At 35.7% G+C, this 22,285-nt stretch overlaps 2 protein-coding genes across 6 annotated transcripts in view; one reads left to right on the forward strand and one right to left on the reverse strand.

The window, feature by feature from the left end:
* The first annotated feature begins 8,234 nt into the window (after positions 1 to 8,234).
* Positions 8,235 to 10,927, forward strand: LOC111411634 (aspartyl protease AED3-like). 2 transcript variants are annotated; one of them, XM_023042152.1, is made up of 4 exons: positions 8,235 to 8,744; positions 9,361 to 9,835; positions 10,223 to 10,601; positions 10,825 to 10,927. In XM_023042152.1, the coding sequence occupies exons 1-3, from the start codon at positions 8,271 to 8,273 to the stop codon at positions 10,576 to 10,578; spliced, it is 1,305 nt and encodes a 434-aa protein (XP_022897920.1). In that variant the 5' UTR covers positions 8,235 to 8,270; the 3' UTR covers positions 10,579 to 10,601; positions 10,825 to 10,927. The 2 variants fall into 2 exon arrangements, with proteins under 2 accessions (XP_022897920.1, XP_022897919.1); XM_023042151.1 differs by having other exon boundaries at positions 10,223 to 10,595; positions 10,819 to 10,917.
* Positions 10,928 to 12,413: 1,486 nt separating this feature from the next.
* LOC111411635 (DNA polymerase zeta catalytic subunit) overlaps positions 12,414 to 22,285 on the reverse strand; it is a 28,421-nt gene continuing 18,549 nt past the window's right edge. For 3 of the 4 annotated variants that reach the window (XM_023042154.1, XM_023042155.1, XM_023042153.1), the window contains 8 exons: positions 21,372 to 21,527; positions 21,096 to 21,267; positions 20,919 to 21,010; positions 20,438 to 20,830; positions 15,807 to 19,216; positions 14,963 to 15,266; positions 13,428 to 14,048; positions 12,414 to 12,969 (listed from right to left, as the gene is read on the reverse strand). In XM_023042154.1, coding sequence (XP_022897922.1) covers positions 12,796 to 12,969; positions 13,428 to 14,048; positions 14,963 to 15,266; positions 15,807 to 19,216; positions 20,438 to 20,830; positions 20,919 to 21,010; positions 21,096 to 21,267; positions 21,372 to 21,527 — 5,322 coding nt within the window. In that variant the 3' untranslated portion in view covers positions 12,414 to 12,795. Of the gene's footprint in view, positions 12,970 to 13,427; positions 14,049 to 14,962; positions 15,267 to 15,806; positions 19,217 to 20,437; positions 20,831 to 20,918; positions 21,011 to 21,095; positions 21,268 to 21,371; positions 21,528 to 22,285 lie in introns of those variants that run through there. The other variant, XM_023042156.1, reaches the window with a different exon arrangement.

Below are 22,285 nucleotides of genomic sequence, written 5' to 3' on the forward strand. Positions count from 1 at the left end.
AACCCAAATTCAAAATATCCAAGATAGCCTTCGAGGCAAAAATATAGCCCTAGAGGCAGAAGTTACTTGTACCAAGACTAGTATCCATTCGCAGGGACTTGTGAATACTAGTGTTCTCCCCGAGGATAAAGGGAAAGAAAAGAAGGTAATAGGAACCACTTCACAGGGAATATTCAAACCTATTACTGGTAATAAAGATATTCAAGATATCAAAAGAGAAGGTAGCTCTTCACAGAACCAAACTCAATCTAAATTTTCTATTGAAATGATAGATCCAAAAGATATTGTCAAGATATGCCATGAAGCAAAAATTCCCAGAAAAAATAATCATGAAGAAGTAACACTCTTTATTGTTATTTTCAATATTTTATCAGATTGGTATCTGGAGATTGGAAAGTGGATAAAGACTCTCCACTATTCAAAATACAACAAGATAAATTTTTATCCAGGAGCACCAGCTAACTGGGTTCGAAATTGCTTTGAGATAGGAAATATACTCTGTATATATCCTAGCAAAGATCTCAAAAGAGATAGCTCAGCTTCAAGCCAACATCAGGAAAGCTGTTAAAAGATATACTGAAGTTGTTAAAACAACAAATATTTATATCAGATTCCATTCAGCAACCATGGAGTGGGATCCTCTTCTTGAATATATGAATCCATCTTTCCATGTGATCAAAATGGGAATTACAAATCAACATTTTTTACCAACCAATCAAAAGGTTGTTAAAAATGGATATCAAGATATCCTAAATATGATGCCTTACAGGCGAGCAAAAGGGTATAAAAAGATATTTGAACATGTAACTCAGATAATTACTGAGAAGGAAAAAATATGGGTTTATCCATCTGAAGATCATATTATTTATTCCAATGCAAGAATGGATACCAAAGAAGAAGATATTTGTTATCTCGATCATTTATTATCTGCAATTATATCCAACCAAGTACACGGATCAGAGGACATGGCTGAAGAATTATGCAAATTACTTTGGAATTACAGTGATCACCATTGTGAATACCGTGTAGTTGAAGATATGAGTCAAGCATCCCTTAATGATGAAGAATTCCCTGCAGAATTCTTTGATTCAAAAATGGAGAAGTGATGGTGACTAAAGTAGCCCTTTATCACTACTTTAATAAAGAAATTTATTAAAGAAAAACTGTGGCTACTAGAAAACAGAAGATAATACAAGAAAAGTCTCTATAATTGTAACTACTCCTCACCAATAGTTACAAGTGGCAGACAAACTCAAAAGATAAGGCGTTTAATTTCAAAAGAAGAGGTCCACCCAACAAAAAGACAATGAAGAATTCGATGGAGATAAGATGGCCTAGCTACCCAACAAAGAAAGATGGAAAACACTTGTCCAAGATAAGATTCCAAAATCTCCTATAAAAAGGGGCATGAAAGAAGAAGGAAGATATCTCGAAATAGCTTATCTCTTAAACACATCTGAGAGAAATCTTTTGTAATCTGTATACACCACTTGTATACAGAAAAATATTAGATAGCTTGAAGATAGGAAAGCGTGTAATAAGGTAATCACTTATGGAGTTCTAAACTTCATAAGGTGAGTACCAAATGTATGTAAATATAGTTTGTAAGCATGTACAATTTCAATTTATGAATATCAAAGTAAAGTTTGTTATGTTCAACAAAGCTTTCATAAAAGGATTTCGTTAAGATTCTCATGATTCCTCGGCAGTACAGATAGAGATTTTAAAAGATTTTCAAAACTTTGATTTTAAATGGATGTTAGCCATGCCAAAGTACCCGTCTTTAATGAATGGTTTAGGGGAAAAACGCAGTTTTCTAACAAAATTGTAGCACCTTGTGTGTGAGTTATCTTTTAAAATTTCGTTCCAAGTAAGAATTTTATTCTGAAAAGAGTTTGGATAGAAGTGAAAATAGAGACTCTGGATACTATGAGATAGCGTCTGTGGAAACACGGCTAGTTCTCTAGAGTGAGAAATGCAACCTTAATTGAAAAGCCTTTTGCAGAAGCAATTGTGGACCCAAATGATTTCAAAAACATTCTAAAACTTTACTTGATTCAGAAGATTGATTAAGTACATGTAAAGCATCTATAAGAGCAAACTGGAGGGAAAGCCTGTTTATTTCTATTTGATTACTGTAAGTTATTTACTTTTACATGTTTATGCTTTAATTATTTTCATGAACAATTCACAAGCATCCACTTCCACTACTAATGATGATAATAATCTTATTTTATTTTTAGATGAAAAAGATATTTCGTTCTTACTTAAATTAGATAAAAAATCTGATAATATATTTCCTATTGGTAAAGAAAAAATCGAAGAAATATATAAAGATATAGATTATAATTGTAGAAATAATATAGGATTTAATTCTGTAGGAACTAGTAGAAAAATAAGAAAAGTAGAAGATATCATAACTAAACATATAAATATACAAGAAGAAATCTCAGAAGGATTATTTAAAGGATACATAACCAAGAAAGGTCAACCAATAATCTTTAAAGAACTATTAACATATAGAGAATATTTAAAGGTGTTTAAAAGATTGAAAAATATAGATATAGGACCTGATTAATAGATCCTTAAAGATATAAGATAGATCTTGCAAATTTCATTAAGGGTAAAGTAGTACTTTTAATAGGAAAGGCTATTATGGAAAAAAGGAAGAATTCTCCAGCCATTCTCAAAGTTATCCCAGGGGTTAATTATAGGTGAATAGTATACCAACTTTATCTTTTGTTCCAAATTCGTGCATAAATTTAATTTTATTTGAAAATTATATAAAAGCAAAAAAAATTATTTTCTATCCATACAAAAATTAACATCCGTCGATTAAATATTAAAGGACTATTCATGAGGCGAACAACGTACCTATATGACAAATGGCGCACAAATGTGTTAAACAAAAAATTCATCTTCTGCACTCCAACCCCAACCCAAAGCCACCACACCACCATTCACCTTGCAACTGCCATCACCACTAGGATTCCCTTGATTTCATGAAGCAAGTCCACCAATTTTCCACCACAGTTTGAACGTTGTGGTTCTTGATTTTGTGTAATCATTGTGATGATGGCAGGGACAATGGTTGGAATGGGGATGGGGATGGAGATTGTGATGGTCGACAACTAGTGGTGGATTTAGGTAGTCGCCCTAACTGGATTCGTCGAAATCTTCGGGAGCCATTTTTTTGTTGGCAATAGATTAAAATTTTAGATTATATTGCTAGTATTTAGTTCATTTCCAAGCATTTCTTGTGGCTTACTTGGTCAAAACTTGAATGTATATAGTGCAGGTCTTGGATTCGAATTTTTTTACCAACGAACTTATTGTGCAATAATATTTAAATTCAACAATTTTTGCCAAAATTCAATAGGGTGGGGGACCAAACAAGATTCGAAATTGTAACCTCTAGTTAGAGGTATTATAAACTTGATTGTTATGGCATCCATTGAATATTGACAAAATAATATTTGTTAAGTTTTATCAATTATAATGCGAGTACAATTATAAATATTCGAATTCATGCTCTTCCTTTATACAAAATTTGGCAATAATATCATTTAATGAGTCCGTTTATTCTTCTAAAATAATTACATATATTCAAAATAATTGTTAATATTTAAACTTTAGCCTTATTTGATTCCTATTTTTTTAAATACATTTTTCTCTTCTTTTCAACCACATATTCTTCAATAAAATAATATTACACGCAGATTCAATATTTTTTAATTTTTACAAACACATTCTCCATCAAATCACTGCTACAAAATGCATTTTTTTTTTCAAAAAATGGGTATCAAACGAACTCTTAATATTTTATTGCGGTCGACGGTAGACAGTCAACAGCCGTCAATGCTGACTCAACTCCTAGATTCGCCCTTGTCGCAAGGATATAGGTTGGCACGAGTCAATATAGGATGGATTTTTGGGAGAAGATGACATTTTCCATTTTTTTTTCTAAATTATTTTTGTTAAACTTAAATGCTATTTACACAATTTATTTTAATAATGCTAATCGTTTGTCATATAACGACCATGTAGAAGCGTAATTTGTTATGTGTGTTGGTCTATCAGTAATGATGGACCGATATTAACGTTTGTAAAGATGAAAAATAATATTGTGAATTTATGTATGATTTTAAAACGAAGCCCATTTTATGTTTAGTTTTAAACCAAGAGATGTACTTCATGTTGCTTAATTAACCCTAAAATGGGTAAATATCAAACTATAATCAAATGGATGAAATCAAACAATGTCCATTCAAATCAACTGCTTCACTACTTACTTTAAGAAAAAGATAGATTTTAACCCAACACTTGCTTGATTTTAATTATTAGAAAATCACCGTTCTTTTTTCACATTCATTTTCAGTAATACATTCATAATAAAAAACTTTGTTCAAAAAATCACTTCTCAAAAAATCTTTATCCGATCAACTCTTATTTTCAAAAAAGCAATAATACATTCATAATAAAAAAAACTTTGTTAAAAAACAGGGTGTATACGTGTCAACACATGATTTGATTGTTTAAAAAATAAAAAAACAACACTCAATCAACTGCTTCCAAGTCAGTCTATATCTTTTCCTGTCTTTGAGCCCAGACAAATATCGTTATTGAATTAACCTTAAGGTCGAATGAACTCGATCACATGCAACTTGCAACATGACTAGATGCCAAACCGACAGACCTCAAAAACTCGTTTTGACTCCTCGACGGCATCCAATGTGATTATGTCTGTCCAATTTGTTTATGAATAATGGTGTACAGTACAAATGCAGAATGGGAGATCATAAGGAAAAAAACAAAATATGCTCTGCTCATCGCTCGGAAAGTGGATCTGCTTTCCCTCTTCCATTCATTCACTTTTTCCCCTTATCACATGTCAAGATCCCACTTCTCTTAATATTTTATAGATAATATTAAAGGAAAAGGTCAAAAAAAAAAAAAGTTGTTTTAAATTAAACATTAATATAAATAAAAAATGATGATAATTATGCCATCGACAATAATTCCACACTAAGCTTTATCAAAAAAATTTTGGTTTAATCTGTGGGTACGAATTTAGATTTGAGCAATTGAGTGTGAGTGTTCCTATTATCTCACAATTCTTATTTTAATCGACCTTTACTTGTTATCGTTATGTATTATCATGATAAACAGATATGTCTTGAATGCATGGTTGATTTGTCATCTTTCAGAGATAAATAGATGACAAAAAGATCATCCAAGATCTTGATAAATATGTATCGTGTGAGATTCGCTTCACTAGTTAAAGGCAAGTGGGCTTATTCTATAGATTGGGAATTACCCCTAATTTCTCAAATGAAAGACTCGTCTAGTGATGGCAAAAAAACTCATTCCGATTGAAGGTTCTTAATAGGAATAGAGGAGTTTCGCCCCATGAAGGTTCTTAATGGGAATTACCCCTAATTTTTTTTTTTAATTTTGCCCTGCGACAGGGTGCCCCACCAACCCGTTCAGAAAAAAATCGTACCGATTAAAAAAATAATAATAAATTTATTTTTAAACAATTCACCCCATTAAGAACCTATATTGAATTTATAATTTATTCTTTAATAATAACATAATTCGAAAGTTTGAAAGTATAAAAAAAATATAAATTAAAAAATTAAACATGGCAAAAAGCTGCCCCCATTCCTGCCCTCGTCTAAAATGGCGTAGGGCGGGACGGGGCGGGGCAAGGCCGGACGGGTTCCCGCCCCGTTGCCATCCCTAGACCATGATAGTGAAATACTTCTTTCAACTCACGGGCCTTCTTTGCTTGGGCCACCGACAATTATATTTGTGACTCTTCGATCTAAATAGCCAAAATAATAAATACGTCACTGACAATTTTAATATTGTAATTTTTTTTAAAGTTGAAATCCCGTTAAATAGCACTCTATGTTGCATTCATGAAAATAAATTCATTACTCATTTAAGCCATGAAACAATATAATTTTTAGCATATAATTATGTAAAAGAATGGACTATTAAAGATATGATACCGATGTAAATTCATATAACTACGAACTTTCTAATTCTAACGGTCAAATAAACTTGTGAAACCTTAGTTGCAACATGAGAAATGCCAAGAAAATCTAGATGTAGATTTGTCTTGCCTTCTTAATATCCTGGTTATGTAGGAAAATAAGTCGCTAGTGGATAAAACTAATTGTATAAATTTTATTCAATTGCAATAGCCGACTATTGAAATTAATAACCACAAGGCAAACGATTTCAATTTATCAAAAAAAATTTCGTTTCAGAATTTTCCAACAACTGAAAAAAATTGTTTAGCGACACAAAATCAGAAATATAAGTTAACTGCAGGTTAAAACTGTAAACGATGAATTTGGAAACTGCACACTATGGAACTACAAGAACTGCAACGAAATAAATAGTAATGCGAAAATAATCTGTAGAAAGAAAACACAAATTGCAGCAGATTTCAAACCGAGACCTGTTTTGAAGGAAAACGCTCATACGTTTCCTTAAGACAGTTTTGCCCCCTCACCGTAGGTGCTGGAGGTTCAGTTCGAGCGGCTGTCTCCCTAAATACAACGGTAATAAGCAGAATCCGAGCACCGCGGTCCTACTCCGACGAACTGATCTAGTATCTGAATACTATCACCACAAGAACAAGACCTTACTGGACAAGGAATGCAGAAAAAAATGTGTATGCAGGAATGTAGGAGAGATTTTCGAATGTGTTAGATTGCTGGATAATGAGCCTTTTTATAGGCATATTGCTCATTAATATTATGACCATTGAGAGTCCATTGGTGTTATGTCCCATTAACACTGTGACCATTGGGAGTCCATTGGAGTTTTTTCAGTTTAAAAACTCAAAAGTCATTGGAGAAGGCCAAAAAAAATTGGCAAAACGTGGGCTCTCCGATGGGGCCATTTTTGCTTTGTTCGGTCCGACATTCGTGTGCGTAGGTTGCATCCACACCTAAATTCAAGGTCCGAATGCCATTTCGATTCGTAATTTACACCCCCCTGTGAGCGCACGTGGAGAGAACCTTTATACTACACATGATTACACATCTCCAAAACATAGCCATATATAAAGTGGTTTAAGTTTCATTGATTTTCTTATGTGGAATAAATGCATTTTTTTCCATAAAACCAACTTTGAGCTCCAATTTCTCATTCACCTGAGCTTCATTTTTGGCAAATAAATACATGAAATCGATGTTCTTGCGGAGGAGAACACATATCAACTTTGATATTCCACATTTGACCAACGGGTCCCATCAAAAAATGTGCCAAAAGTGAGCTGCTCACTCAATTTTTTTTCCAACAGGTTCAATCTCTACCACAATAAGAGTGTCACTGACCATTCTTGAGCTATTAGTGAATTAGATCGACTTAACTTCTCCTACTAATGCACTTTATTTGAATCGAGTCAATCTATTTGACCGACCAACACTTTTTCCAACCCTAGAGTTCCTATAAACAACAATATATAATCTACCTACTCAAACAAATCTTCCGGAATTGTTAGGCAAATGGACAGAATGAAAGTTTAGATTATTTTAGCATTTCCAAGAAGTACTATGTATCAACATATACACATGCTATTCAAATGTTCAGACATAAAAAAACCCATAAGCTTGGTTTTTTATTTATGTCACCATTCCAAATTCCACATGGACATTCCTATTTGCACATGAACACAGAGAAAGAACCAACAAAACTATAATAAGGAATAATGGAATATTATCATCTATTCACGGACCAAAGGCACGTGAAAAAGGTTATCATGAAACCAATGAAAGGGTATGGTTTAAAAGTAAATGGATTACAGTCTGGTATCAAACACCCTACATTACTCCTTGAGTTCACATTGGGGAAATTTCATTTGCCATCGAAGTCATTAAACTTTCAACGAAATCTATTGGGTCACTTTTCTTCCAATTTCACAACCCTGTCGCGGAAACTCATGAAAGTTTTTTAGTAGTAAGTTAGCATATCACACACGAGTCACGTGAAAGATTAGTTATAGTATGACTGTCAATTAAATTCGCTGAAAGCTCGGGGGTCGCAGATGAAATTTTCCAACACACATCCCGTTCTTTTTTTAATAAACTTCGTTAAAATTATATATCACAAATTTTATTAACTTTTAAATAAAATATTTTATCAACTTTTATCAAAAGCTTAGTCGAATTTACCCCTCAATCACTACCACCACTGTCAACACAGTTATAAAAACTCACCCAATCACACTCACTAAACCATCACTGAAAAACATGAAGCCAGCCATGGCGAAACTCCTCTATTCACTAGCCATTCTCCTTTTCTCCTCAGTAGCCCTTGGGTTTATCCCCAACTGCAATATCCCAGAACAAGGCTCAACCCTTCAAGTCATCCATGTCAACAGCCCGTGCTCCCCATTTAGGTCAAAAACCCAACTCTCCTGGGAAGACAGTGTTTTACAAATGCAGTCTGAGGACAAAGAGAGGTTAATTTACTTATCTAGCCTTGTCGCCGGCAGGTCTATCGTCCCTGTAGCCTCCGGCAGGCAGGTTACCCAGAACCCTACTTACATTTTGAGGGCTAAAATCGGAACTCCGCCTCAAATCCTTCTAATGGCTATGGATACTAGCAGTGATGCTGCTTGGGTTCCATGCAGCGGCTGTGTTGGCTGCCCCACCACTGCTTTTTATACGGCGAAGTCTACGTCGTTTAAGAACCTGAGTTGCGGTGCTGCACAATGCAAGCAGGTATAATGCGATTAACTAGAAGCTTTTTCAGTTTTTGATGGTTGTTGATGCAGTACTGTTTGTCACGCGCCAACGCGCCGCCGAAGGGAGTAAAAATGGTCTTTGACATGGAATTGTCTTTTAGTATCTTGTTCGATTGTAGCGTACAGCATGATCCGTGAGCTGCACTGCAATAATCACGGGTTTACACTTTTTAACTATTTGTTTTCTTTTATTTTTAGCGAATGATTGGTTTTCTTTAAAACAAGCCAAATTTACTTAAAATTTACTTATTTTTACCATATGATTCTGATTCTTGTACTTACAAATTTTACTTTTTCGAAAGTAATTTTTTCATGATAATGTGACAATGACTATGATAAAATCCTATATCCAATAAAGATGAAAAATAGACCTTTTAAAATAGAACTTCAAGTTCTAATATGATATTAGAGTCCATTAAACTTTAAACGAACAATTTGATTTGATTAAAACTCAAAAAAATGATCACGCGAATTTTAAGATTGGTCTGCTCAAACGAACCAACATCTTGTAAAAGCATGTTAAATGATAAAATCTCACATCGAATGATAAAGTATTTCTTTTCATTTTATTAATAAAAAATTAAATTGTTCAGGTGCCCAACCCAAGTTGTGAAGGCACTACATGTGGCTTTAACCTGACCTACGGCAGCTCCTCGATCGCAGCCAGCTTGGTCCAGGACACCATCAGACTTGCCACAGATATTGTCCCAGGCTACACCTTCGGCTGCATTCGGAAAGCCACCGGCAACTCCATACCGGCACAGGGACTTTTGGGCCTGGGCCGAGGCCCATTATCACTATTGTCACAAACCCAATACCTCTACAAGTCCACATTTTCTTACTGCTTGCCTAGCTACAAGTCTCCAAACTTTAGTGGGTCACTCAGGTTGGGGCCCAATAGCCAGCCCATTAGAATTAAATATACCCAATTGCTTAAGAACCCAAGAAGATCATCCCTCTATTATGTGAACCTTGTGGGAATTAAGGTTGGCAGGGGATTAGTCAAGATCCCTCCTGCTGCATTTGCACATGATCCAATCACTGGTTCAGGGACAGTCATTGATTCTGGTAAATTCGTAACACAATTTTTATTGCGATTATTTACCGTCTCGTCCAAAAATTTTAACTATTAGATACATCACGTGTATTTCTTTCGATTTTTTCTTCAACAGTCCCATCACGTATAGTTTTGCTTTTCTTTTCAATAATACAATTTATCATCGGTCTAAGTGACCGTGTCAATGAATCAATGGCCCACTGTCGCCGATGATAGATAGCATTACTCTTTTCTTTTTAATCAAAGCACACATGTACAAAAATTTTCATAAAAAGGTGACGACGGGATTTGAATTTAGATTTCTTGAAGAAATCACGTTCATAAGTTAAAATCTTATCTATAGCACTCTTTATGTTCAGAAAATAATTTAATGATATGTAAATCTTGTTTCGTTTCAGGAACCGTGTTCACCCATCTAGTTGAACCGGCCTACATCGCGGTGCGAGACGCATTCCGACGTCTAATGGGCAAAGCAATCGTGTCCTCGCTCGGAGGTTTCGACACGTGCTACACCGTTCCGATCACCGTGCCTACCATAACATTCATGTTCTCCGGCATAAACATGACATTGCCGCAAGACAACTTCCTTATTCGCAGCGTTGTCGGCACCACCTCGTGTCTAGCCATGGCCGCCGCTTCGACTAATGTCAACTCTGTTCTCAATGTGATTGCCAATTTTCAACAACAGAACCATAGAATCCTGATTGACGTACCAAATTCCAAGCTTGGTGTGGCACGTGAAACCTGTACTTGATTGGTTGGCTCAGTCTGGTTTAAAAAAAAGGTTGAACCCCAACCTTAAGGGCCCCCACCGACCCTGCCCTGAGCCATCGTGGAGGAGGTAAATCGCAAGATGTGCCTCCCAGGAGTCAGGGTGAAGAGCACATGGATAGGCCAAGGCTGTTAACTCATATGGTAACTCCCCCTTGCAACAAAACCAATTCCACCTTGCGGGGAATGGAACTCTGCACACTGCCGCGCTGGGCTCAGTCTGGTTTAATTTGGATTTTTGTTTCTTCATGCCTTTGTTTAAGTTGTATTTTTTTCTATGATGTAAGATTGATGTTCTCATTTGAAATCGAATAATTTTTATGCTCAATTTACTTATAAGTAAAAAGTAATTAAAAATAAGTAAATGTTAAGACTAATGAACTAGGTGTAATTGAGACACAGCACTCTAAAATTACAAACATAAAAGAAATAATATATGATTACATACGAGTTGATATTAGCTGTTCCCATTTCATGTCGATATTTCAATTGTGATGTGTATTGTTGGCATCTAACAAGAATTGTTATGTTGAGATGTCAAGATGGTAACGATAACCGAAAAGCTTAGTTACAAAATCATACTATTGAGGAAACAATGTAATGAAAATTCGAAAAATATTGCAATGACAACAAGAATGTTAAAGTACTATCTTACAGCCCCCATTTGGTCCCCATTATTTCAAATTATAATTTTATTTATCTTATTTTCAAACACACAATCTTCCATAGAATAATATTACATGTTGATCGAAAACTTTTCTTCTTTTTCAATCATATATTCTTCAAAAAAATACTATTCCAAAAATTATATATTGAAATAATGAAGGCCAAAATAAAGTAATTCCACCTTTCAACTCTCTCTCTCTCTCTCTTTTATTTTTTCCTTTTCACTTAAAAAATTAAATAAACGCAACATATTTAGGACTAAAAAGTTACTTAAAAGGCAATTTTATCGTAACTGGACTATACGGATCGAGTCAACCTAACATATCTGATATAGACACAAACTAAAAAGTTAGACCTCAGAGTAACAATTAAAAATCAAATAGTTAATTGTCTGATTCATATTAGTTATATACAATTTTTACAATTAGCTGACTTCCAATATCACCATGTTTGGTCATTTAACATTTAACATTGACATTTCTCAATGTTCCAGTTGATTTGAAGGTTTTAATTAAAAAATTACTTAAAAAGTAACTTTATTTAACCAAAAGTACCCCGACACATTCTATTTATATGAAAGAAATTGTTTGGCATTTTAAACAAGTCACGGGTTTACAGGTCCAAATAAATGTTGTCATTTCCTTGCTTTATTAATCAATAGACGGGGATGCATGTCCTCATCAATAATTGCCGCCTTGTTAGATTCACATATTCCGATCTATGTAAAATGTAAATCTTGTGGAAAATAATTGAGTTAACGGGAAAAAAAAATGTCAATAATGACATTTTACGTTTGTAGGTCTGGTTAGTAATGTCTTATTTCTTGTCGCGTATTTGAACACTACCGTGTTTTTAACGTTTCTTTGGCACTCTAGTGTGAGTGTGAACGCGGTCCCTGCACAGGTTGGCACGAATTTGATGAGGTAAAATAAATAAATAAATAAAATCCATCTTATTCATATATTTCAAGAAATCACAAATTCTACTTACTTATTCATCACTCACTTTTATATATTCATGATTTAAACTATTTATAAACACTTCCCTAACACGAGTCGATTTTTGGCACCTTTTTCTTGAATGTGAATTAAGTCATATAACGATGCCAAAAATTCAAATTAATATATCCAAAAAAAGAATTGGTGACAAAAATATAATAATGGTAAATACATTAAATGGATGAATGGTTTTGAAATTACAAAATCATATAGGTAGTGAGAGTGGGTCGATCAGACTGTATTCAAGACTATTTACGAACTTGAACTAACCTATCTAAAAACATGATCCAACCAAACTATGTTGACACAATTACTATCAATCAACAAAGACTATATAACGTGACATGTATATTGTAAAAAACATTTCTTCACATTTTTAACTTACAACAGCAAGAGATTCTAAATTTAGACGGCATTGGCCAATCACTATATATAGCTAAAACCGCATTCTGCGCCGTTATCCTATGCTGAGTCGCAGGTAACACCTCGGGAAGCACTTTCGTATGTGATGTTCTGTATCGATAGGAGCATAAAACTCAAAACCACTCGACATTGCACCTTGGGTAGAAACCGGCTTCTGTAGAAACCGCAGATAGTGACTTCAGTTCTTTCTGCACTTTTCTCCTTTCGTAGAAAACAGAGCAGGCAAGTGAAATGCATTTCACGCCATTATCGATAAGCCAGTCTCCACCTCCACAATGACGACATATCTGCATACCAAACATAGATATATATAGCAAGTCTGTAAAGAAAAAATACGGTGGAAGTGGGGTAAAAGAGGCCGCGTTGTAGCCAAATCCAACCACAGAAGAGTCCACTTAAGATGCCATAATGAAATGGAAAAAATAATAATAACGTATGGGCAATGAGAAGACACAGAAAAGAAGAGGTACTAAGTTTTGTTAATACTTATTCTCATGAACCAATTGACCGATACATTTTATCATTCTTTTTTATGAGATGATAAATCTGGAGATTCTGCCAAGAAAATAGTGCATTTTGCAAAACAGAGTTTTGAATAAAATCATAGAACGCTACCCCAAAATTCAAACAAACAAGTAATCACTAATCATAGAATTAAAGAAGAAACATGAACTGATAGAGAATAAATAACCAAGGAAAACATACAGTTAGATATAAAATATTGATTCATGTAGTTAATACTTACAGCGGCAAGGTGTTGGATATCCTTTTCCAGTTTTGAAGCTCTTCCTGCCAAAGCAATTGCCACAGTGGCTTCATTCTTAGAGCAGCTAAGACAGAAATGCTTTGATGTCTGAACCAAATCACCACAGATGATACAGTGTTTTGATAGATAGTAATAATCAATCCTCTTTCGGTGTGAATTAGCAGGATCACGAGAATGACGCTTTCCAACAGCTTCACGTGCTGGCCGAGGCATCTCAGAAAACCACTGGTTCAGGTCAGCTCCAACAAGCCCAAATACTCGCTGTAAAGCTGGGATTATTTGCTTCCTGATGTAATAAACATCATTTAATCTGAATGGGGAATCAATAGCAAGAAGGTCCATTGGATCCACTACCATATCAACTAAGCGGGCTCCAGGCTCACCATGAACTACTACATATGGTACTCGCTCAGCATACCGTGGTTCTGCCCTTGGGTCAGCTTTCATTGCCTTGGTGGCGACAATTGCTGCTGGAGGGAGTGCAGAAGCCCCCCGTGCACTGTAAGTACCTAAACGAACCTCCTTCGCAAAAACAAAATCCTCGAATGAGGCCCTTCCTGATATAATCCGAGCCCACTGGCGTTGCAAATATGACTTCACCTGTTCACAAGGAACCAACAGCTATTACGGAGTCAAGAAATCATCCAGATGTATCCATATCACAACAATACACATTCTAATGGGTTTTTTAAATATTGAGAGGTGGTAAAACACAACAGTGCAGCATCACTTATATTTAGAGTTACAAAACACTGAGATAAGCAAGATGGCGCACAGAAAATAGAAAGAAAAGAATGCTGCAGGATAAATAATACATATTATTTCCTCAGGTATGGCTGTTTTCAGCCCAATACAGAGGAGAACATCCTAAAACGTTGACAGCATCATGAAGAAAAAGATGAGAGAATTCTTCTTCTTTTCTCTTATGGAATAGGCATAGATTACACAAATAAATAGGAGAGGAAACCATCAATTAGGTTCACCGAACTCCTTCAATCAAGGAAGACTAAATATAGAAAACTAACCAATAAGAAAAACAGAAAAAACATGGAGATTGAGATGCTAATTATCCTAATCTCATTATTTGGAAACTAACTAGCCCCCATTTGACCCCCATTACCTGAAAATGAAAATGGGGGGAATAATATTTTTTAGAAAAATGTGCGGTTGAAAAAGAAGGAAAAATTTTCGATTTACGTGTAATATTATTTTATGGAAGATTGTGTGGTTGAAAATAGGTGAGAGAAAAATGGAATATAATGTAAATGAATTTAATGGGGATCAAACGGGGGCCTAATCATAGTCTACACCAAAATATTCCACACATCATAAATACATGAACTTCAGAAACCAAATGACCAATGCAAGCCACTTTCAAAGACTTCCAAATGTATGATATGAAGATAACTTTGCACCCAGATCCAATTTATCTATATACTTTATTCACATAGATAGATCCATTGTATAAACTTAACCACAAAGTTGAAAACGGGAATATTAAATACAGCTCTTACCATATCAATGTTCTGATGCTCAAAAAAGATCCTTAATGACTGCTCCATAGTTTTAGACACAGCCCTACATGTATCCCTCCGTACTGTCTCAATACCTTTAGCATCAAATGTTGGATTGCTTTGGTCAGGCCTTTCGTAACTGTAACCAACATATCGCTTCTTAGTAAGGAGGAAGCAAGGGTAATAGACCTTTTCCATTTTTAATGTGATCGGATATGGATTCATTTCAGTAATCGATGATGCCATTTCTTGTCCAATTGTGAAGGCTTCTTTGACAGAACGTCCTTTAAGGAGTACAAAGATGCTGCACCAATGAAGAAAAAGAAAATAAATTCTTAGGCCTGATGAAATTAATTTCAAACAAAATGAATTTCATTTTAATCAGATCTTGGATAACTAGTCAATAAACTAACTAAAAAGTGAAGGTATGGCACCGTTCCCAAAAAATAATGGAAGTGAAGGTACATTACTAAACTTCTTTATTCTTTTTTTATTTTTTTTTTCTTTTGAAAACATATCTATGCAATTAATAAAATTTCCATTATCATATTAACCTAACGTGCTTAAAGAGACGCCGAAAACGGAACGCTAAATATTTAGTAGGAAAAGATTTACCACTATATGAACACAGACTTAATAAGAACCAATTGATCAAGTAATCCAATATGAAGACACTAGAAAAATAATGATACTTCCGTACTCAACAACAGCTGAGAGATGAATACAGAGGAGCCAAAATTTTGTACAAACATTTCATTCGAGTCATGCACGATTATATGGCTTAAGCAGCTCAAGAGAACATGTTTAGCGCTAATTAAAATAAAATAGTGAAGATCATCCATACCTATCTGTATCACCATAAATAACTCTAGCATTCCACTTGTCACATTTGCTTATAAAGGAGATAGCATTTTCCAGTGTTCTACGGCCACATTGTACAATACTGTCAGCAAGCTCAGCACAAGGCATGCGTCCACTAAATCCAGCGGCAGTATAGCCATAGGTAACATTTGCTATTAGCTTCAAAGCAAGCTGTCGTGCGTTATATATTCGGTGAAGAACTTTCTGTGATGGAGCCAACTTCTTCATAGCTTGTTTTACCATGATTCTAGTCGACAATATCTCTTCCATCAACCGAGGTAGTATGCCCTTCCGAACTTTCGAAGGCACGTACATAACACCATTTGGAGTAATCAATAATTCATGCTCCAAATTGTGAAGAACGTTTAAATCAGCTGAATACGGGCTTACACCAAGGGTATTAGCCTTTGAAGGTGTAATCTTTCCAAGGCATGTACAAAAGCAAAGGTTATATGCAATCATCATTGATGGGTAAAGAGATTGGAAGTCTAACACGACGACTGGGTCTGCATAAAAACTAGATTCTGGTTCCATGACAAGAGGCAGGCATTCCATTGCAGGTTGATTGGCAACCTGTAGGTTTCCGGGGGAAATAGAAAGATAGTTTTGTGTATGTGCTAGTCGGAGAAACATGGATTCAACACGGTACTGTGAACCTCGAGAAAGAACAGAAAAGAAGTCAATGCCAAAAACTCGAGCAAGTTCTGATGTCCGATTTATCAAATCAAGCTGATTCGTAATCTGTAAATTCAACTTTGCTCTCTCTATCACGTATTCAATACATCGATACCTTGCGCGTCCAGGACCACTGGAAAACCATTTTGTCAGTACGCTGAAATGGATGAATGGAACTTTTCGCCTCAAAACTGCTTCAACAACAGCTTCGACTGTGTACATGTTAAGCTTAACTTCACTCCTCATCAGTCTCCAAATATTAAGAACAATTCTACCACCAACATGAACACCACTGGCATGAGTTCTGCCCCACTCATCCTCTACAACTGCATTTTCAAGATTGACAACTTCAGCAGCTACAGATTCATAAATCATTTCATTCACTTTTTCTTTTCCTGAAAAATTAAGACCTCGAGAACATATATTAGATTTAGATGGTGACCGGGATATGGTATTTAGCAAACCAATGCCAAGATGCACAGCCCTTTCAGCCAGGAAACCAAGGGAACCACTTTGAACATCCCAACCCATTAAAACATCCGGATCTGAAACAATTACAATCTTCATAAAATGGCTGAACAAATGTAATTCTTCAGAAAAAACCAATACCTTGCAACCCAACACTGCATCAAGATTTCTTTGAGAATAATCACATTTGGAATGCAGAAGTAATTGAGTATCAAGTTCAGAACTATCATCTTCCTGAAAAACAAGAACTATGAAACTGATGGCATCAAATCGAGGGTCGGGTCTAAGATCTCCTCTAGATTCTGCATGGACTTCTATACTCAATAATGTTAGCTGCTGCCCGCCACCAACACTTGCTGGATCCCGGAAGCCAATTTGACTCAGTGGAGTTGGCTTTGAATTTCGATCAGGCCCAGATATCTGAGAAGTATACTCTGAGCAACCAACTGATGTCTTACCTTTAAAAACATTTCCTTCATTTTGCATTATATCACCAGTAGCATTAAGACACTTCATTTCCATGTTACTACTTTCTTGATTATGCTGATGTGATTGATCTGAATTATGAGTCGAGTCAGAAAAAGAAGCAGATTCCAGAGAAGGACTATTACAAGCGTTGGCCTGAGAATCCTGTGAATCTACTAGATCAACTAAAGACCTCTCTGAGCATGGAGGCAATGGTGACAATGCTGCTACCTTTTGCCTTGGAATATCAGACTCGTCAGGTAACGTCCATCTATGAACACACTCCGCCATTGGGGGTGAGAGTGCAGGGGTCAGTATGTACAAGTAGGACCCATCATTCTGATAATGGACAGGGACACCCATTACAGACCCTGGGCAATTAACATAGTCATTCTTCCCAGGGCTAATATCAAGTTCTCTTTCATCAATGCCATTGCCCGTGAAAAAAGGTAGGCATTCTTCGGTAACTTTATCCTGAAATGTCCCTTCATTAGCGTCTTCAACGCCAGGCAGTGATGGAGCTTCACTCCCCTGTTCTTCTGTCCACTCTATCATTGGCGGTTTCATGAAGAGAGTCATACCTTCTGCTTCCGTATTTACAAGGTTAGATGTTGAATTGGCAGACTTAACGTCCTTCACAAAGGTGTCTAGATTTTCATCACTACTGCTCTCCCCCAGGCCCAACATATCTGTGTTGTTCTCATGACTTCTAGAAGCAGATGCTGACTTAGTATCTACAGCAATATCAAGTCCTTGATAAGAATGAGAAGGTCCGACAATCGGAGCATCTGTTTCTGCTCTCCTACCACTGCAGGAGGAAAGAGACAACTCGCCCAAAGTAGAAAAATATGAATTCATAGGTTTAGAATTAGAAGCATCGTCACACACGTCAACTGTACATGTGTCCCTTTCATGACATTTTGTTTCCTCATTTGCAACTGGGGGTCTACGTATGGGGAATAGCAGAGATTCTCTGCCATGCATATCATTTCTGCATTCCTGTTCAAGAAATAAATCTCCTTTTCTCCATCTTGTGTCAAAAGATGAATCTTCTTGCCAATTTTTGCCCTCAGGAGTTCTATCAGATGGATCAATTTTGTGGCATCGCTTTCTTCTCATCAAGTCACGTGCAGAGCATTCAGATATAACACTAGCTTGCTCTGCATAACTGGCATCCTCATTTGCGTCAACCTTTACAACATTAGAATGGCTTTCTGCTTCATTTCCTGAGTTTTTCTCATTGCCGCATCCATCATTAATATTGAAATCTTTAGCATGTGAAAAATCATTCACTTTTTCACGAGAAAGAGGTAAAGAACCCCACAGAGGTCTTCTCCTTTTGTGCTGACTGATTAAGCTTGAATCAAATTCAGGCCAGGAACAGGCTCTCATAGATGACTTAAATTCACTATCAGTCTCCATTTTGGATGATTTGCCAGAGCAGGGACTCAAGTGTGGATCATCACCGGAACCATCCACTTGCGGGATAACAACATTTGACGAAGTATTGGTAGAATGATTATACTCAAAGCCATTAGAAACTCTGCCATCTAATCCTTCACAGTAAACCATATCCTCGACAGAATCAAGAATATCCTGACACTCTTGCTGAGAATTATTCTCGTAATCTGTACTAGCTTTCTCCAACACCTTAACAATGGTTGTTGAAGGAATTAAGGGACTCAAAATGGCATCACGAGCAAGTTCATCATCAGAGTTTATATCTTCAGCAGCTTGAGAAGATGCAAGCCACTTTAAAAGCCTCAAGGCATCCTCGTCTGAGGCCTAATAAAAATTTACAAAAACAGTAATGCAAGGCAAATGTATCCAAAGAAGAACGAAGAATGCTTAAAAACAATAAGATGAAACCAATTAAAAAATATAAAATTTTGTATCAAACAGGATCACTCTAGCTCTAGACAAAAAATAAAACTCGGGAAATTGTAAAAAGTCCCTATTACATGCATCCACCATTCAGAAACGTGCATTATACAAATTCTGTGGTCCTTTGAACCAGTTAGAAAGCAAACAAACTTCATGACGTGGTATGCCAGACACATTTTTCTTTCTCATCTTACAACTTGAAAAAGGCTAAAAATAGAGTTTAATATTTAGTATTTTTTTAGCTGTACAGATCAAAGGAATTTTCCAGAAAAAAAATTAGTATATAAAAGAATAAAACGAATCATGTGTTCCAATTTCACTAACTGGCCAAACTGAGTACATGAATATTGTAGTCAAAACTAAAAAACAGATAATGAAGATAGACCAAGAATAAACATATGAACATAGCTGCAAACAAGCTCCAGCATTCTCTATGTGCATCTCGACAAGGACGGTCTCTACATCTAACAATCAGCTAATATGGTCCTCCCCAATGAGTTTCGAGAAGTTCCATTTGCCAACCACGTTTCACTTCATACTTAAACTCGTATATATCAATGTTATAGATTCCTCAAAGAGTCAAAACAAACTCAATAATCAGTACTTATCTACCAATTGCAACTAAGGTGGAGAAACAGATGGATACATTTTTAGAGGGCCAGCAAAATCTTTCAGGCAGGAAAACATTTAATCTAGGAGATCTATTTCGAGAATCACCATTTTCGTAAGAGAAAAATGGCTACTTCTTAGAAACTTCGGGGTGCGACCGAGGGACTTGGACTTATCTTCTATTGTGATAAATTATTTACCAAGGGAAAAATTAAAATCACCAATTAAATGGTGTATAGAAGTGTCTGATCTCAAGGGGCTCCAACCTATTGGCTTTTCTCCTTGAAGTGAACTTTCTGAATATTACTATGCGACTCAATTAAACTTGTGAAACATACGGAATCATGGTGATGTAGAAGTGTAGACGTTCCAATACAAAGTTAAAATGCCAAACACATAATTCCAATTGAACGCATATTCTTTTTAAACATTAATGCATCAACAATAGGGAAGTGGAGCTTTTCCTTCATTTTTTTTTTTTTCCCCTGTGAAGTAGAAAGCCCAGACAATTACCTTCACACCTGATGGTCCTTCGATAGTTATTTGAGTTCTATCAGCTGGAAATTGCTTGGTAACTGCATCAAATTTCTCACCAGGTGTTGCACCATTTGGAGATGATGAATCTAGCAATAACAAAGTTCCAATATTGTCGCTTGCTTTTAAATATTTGGAAGACTCATTGCTGCTATCCTCAATGTTAACATGTCCAAGTTCAGCCAAATTCTGACAATAGGAAGAATATTTTGTTGGCTCTGGAGATAAAGATTTTGCAGCATCGTTACTCACTTTTCTAAGTATGTCACCCAATTCAACCCCATCTGATAGAGTCCTTAAAACATCTTGAGGAAGTGGCTTCCCAGGATTGGGAGCTATGGCTGTCTCATGCATCCCAGTCCTCTCAAACTCCTAAAATAAGAAAGGTACAAATAGTCACATGTACAACCATGCAGTTAACATATGTGTTAAATCAAACATACATGAAACGAAAGCAAACCTCCCAAATTGGTATTAGTGACTGAACCATTTTCACTTCAGAACAGGTTTGCGAAAGAGAAGTGGATGGTATAAACTGTTGATTGAGGATCTCTGCAAAACAATGTACGAAAATGTTTAGCAACATAACCATGAGGGGGGGCATGACTTTTTCACACAACTACAAAAACCAACCAACCTTCTACAACAGCATCTCCCTCGAGCTCAGAGTTGCTCTGACGCTTAATGAGGGGAACTTCTACATCTATTGAAGGTTCAAGCTGGTTTGAGTATTGCCAGATCCAACCATCTGGAATTGTAGAAGATATCCAAACTTGGGAACCCAAGCATACATCACAATCTTCATCTGGCTACAAGAAAATTTTAAGTATGACACGGATATTATACATCTCAAGCATTATTACAAATCTATAACCTTTAAAGCCTGTGATAATGTAATGGTAAAAAGGTCAACCTGAAAATCTGCTGTTGCATAAGTGGAGACATCAGTAAACTTCTTCTGTTGACTATTATACTCAGCTTTTCGTGGAGAGAAATCATCTGGAACCGGATAGCGAAACTTAATCTTTGATATATGTAGTTGACCCATCCCATATAGATTGTAGTCAATCTAGATAAGTTCACAGAGCAGAAAGCAGAATATTGATATGCATGACATCATAATCAACTAAGGACAGTACAGATTATAGTCAACATTAAAAGCTAACGAACAGTCTAATATCAAAATTTTATGGCACATATATCAAGTATAAAAAAGGATGTTAAGAAAAAAACTATAGTTACTACAACCATAAGCACATATCAAGCCACTGACTAGTAAAACTTTATTTCAGTCCTTTACCACATATAGATGTAATGAATGGATATTATATATCAGTACCGAACCGATTCATAGTAATAATTTTGCATGAGATGTGTTTGTCTGTGAATGACATTAATGACAGGAATTCAGTTTTTTTTTTTTTTTTTTAAACATTTCGCATCACAAATTACAGTTGACTTTTTACAACTAATGGTCATGGTAGACTAATACACAATATTAGAGCCATAATTTACAATCTTTTACATTTTTGGTTTAGTTAAGAAAGTGCTGTCATACTACCCAACCTCTTTTTGGCATTTCAGTCCAAACTTCGACTTTCATGGCAAATAGGTTCTTTAGACAGTGTCCATCCACAACAGGCATTAACCACCCTTATTTTCAAATATACACCAAAAAGAATTATACAAAAATAAGGAAATTTGAAATAAAGAAAAAGAACACCTTTCCCTCCCAAAAATCCCACCATCCAGCCCCCTGCTCGTCCCTTTCACATGGTTGAAGTTGTATATCTACTTACTGTCTTTACTCGATGAAGCTATGGAAAC

This window comes from Olea europaea, chromosome 16 (genome assembly GCF_002742605.1).
Source record: "Olea europaea var. sylvestris chromosome 16, O_europaea_v1, whole genome shotgun sequence".
In the NCBI taxonomy this organism is placed as follows: Eukaryota; Viridiplantae; Streptophyta; class Magnoliopsida; order Lamiales; family Oleaceae; genus Olea; species Olea europaea.

What these genes read in the sequence shown, in the direction of transcription:
- LOC111411634 (XM_023042152.1), top strand. Translation starts at nt 8,271, where the DNA reads ATGAAGCCAGCCATGGCGAAACTCCTCTATTCACTAGCCATTCTCCTT. An exon ending in GTGCTGCACAATGCAAGCAG is followed by an intron (nt 8,745 to 9,360) that starts GTATAATGCGAT and finishes TAAATTGTTCAG; the next exon opens with GTGCCCAACCCAAGTTGTGA. An exon ending in AGGGACAGTCATTGATTCTG is followed by an intron (nt 9,836 to 10,222) that starts GTAAATTCGTAA and finishes GTTTCGTTTCAG; the next exon opens with GAACCGTGTTCACCCATCTA.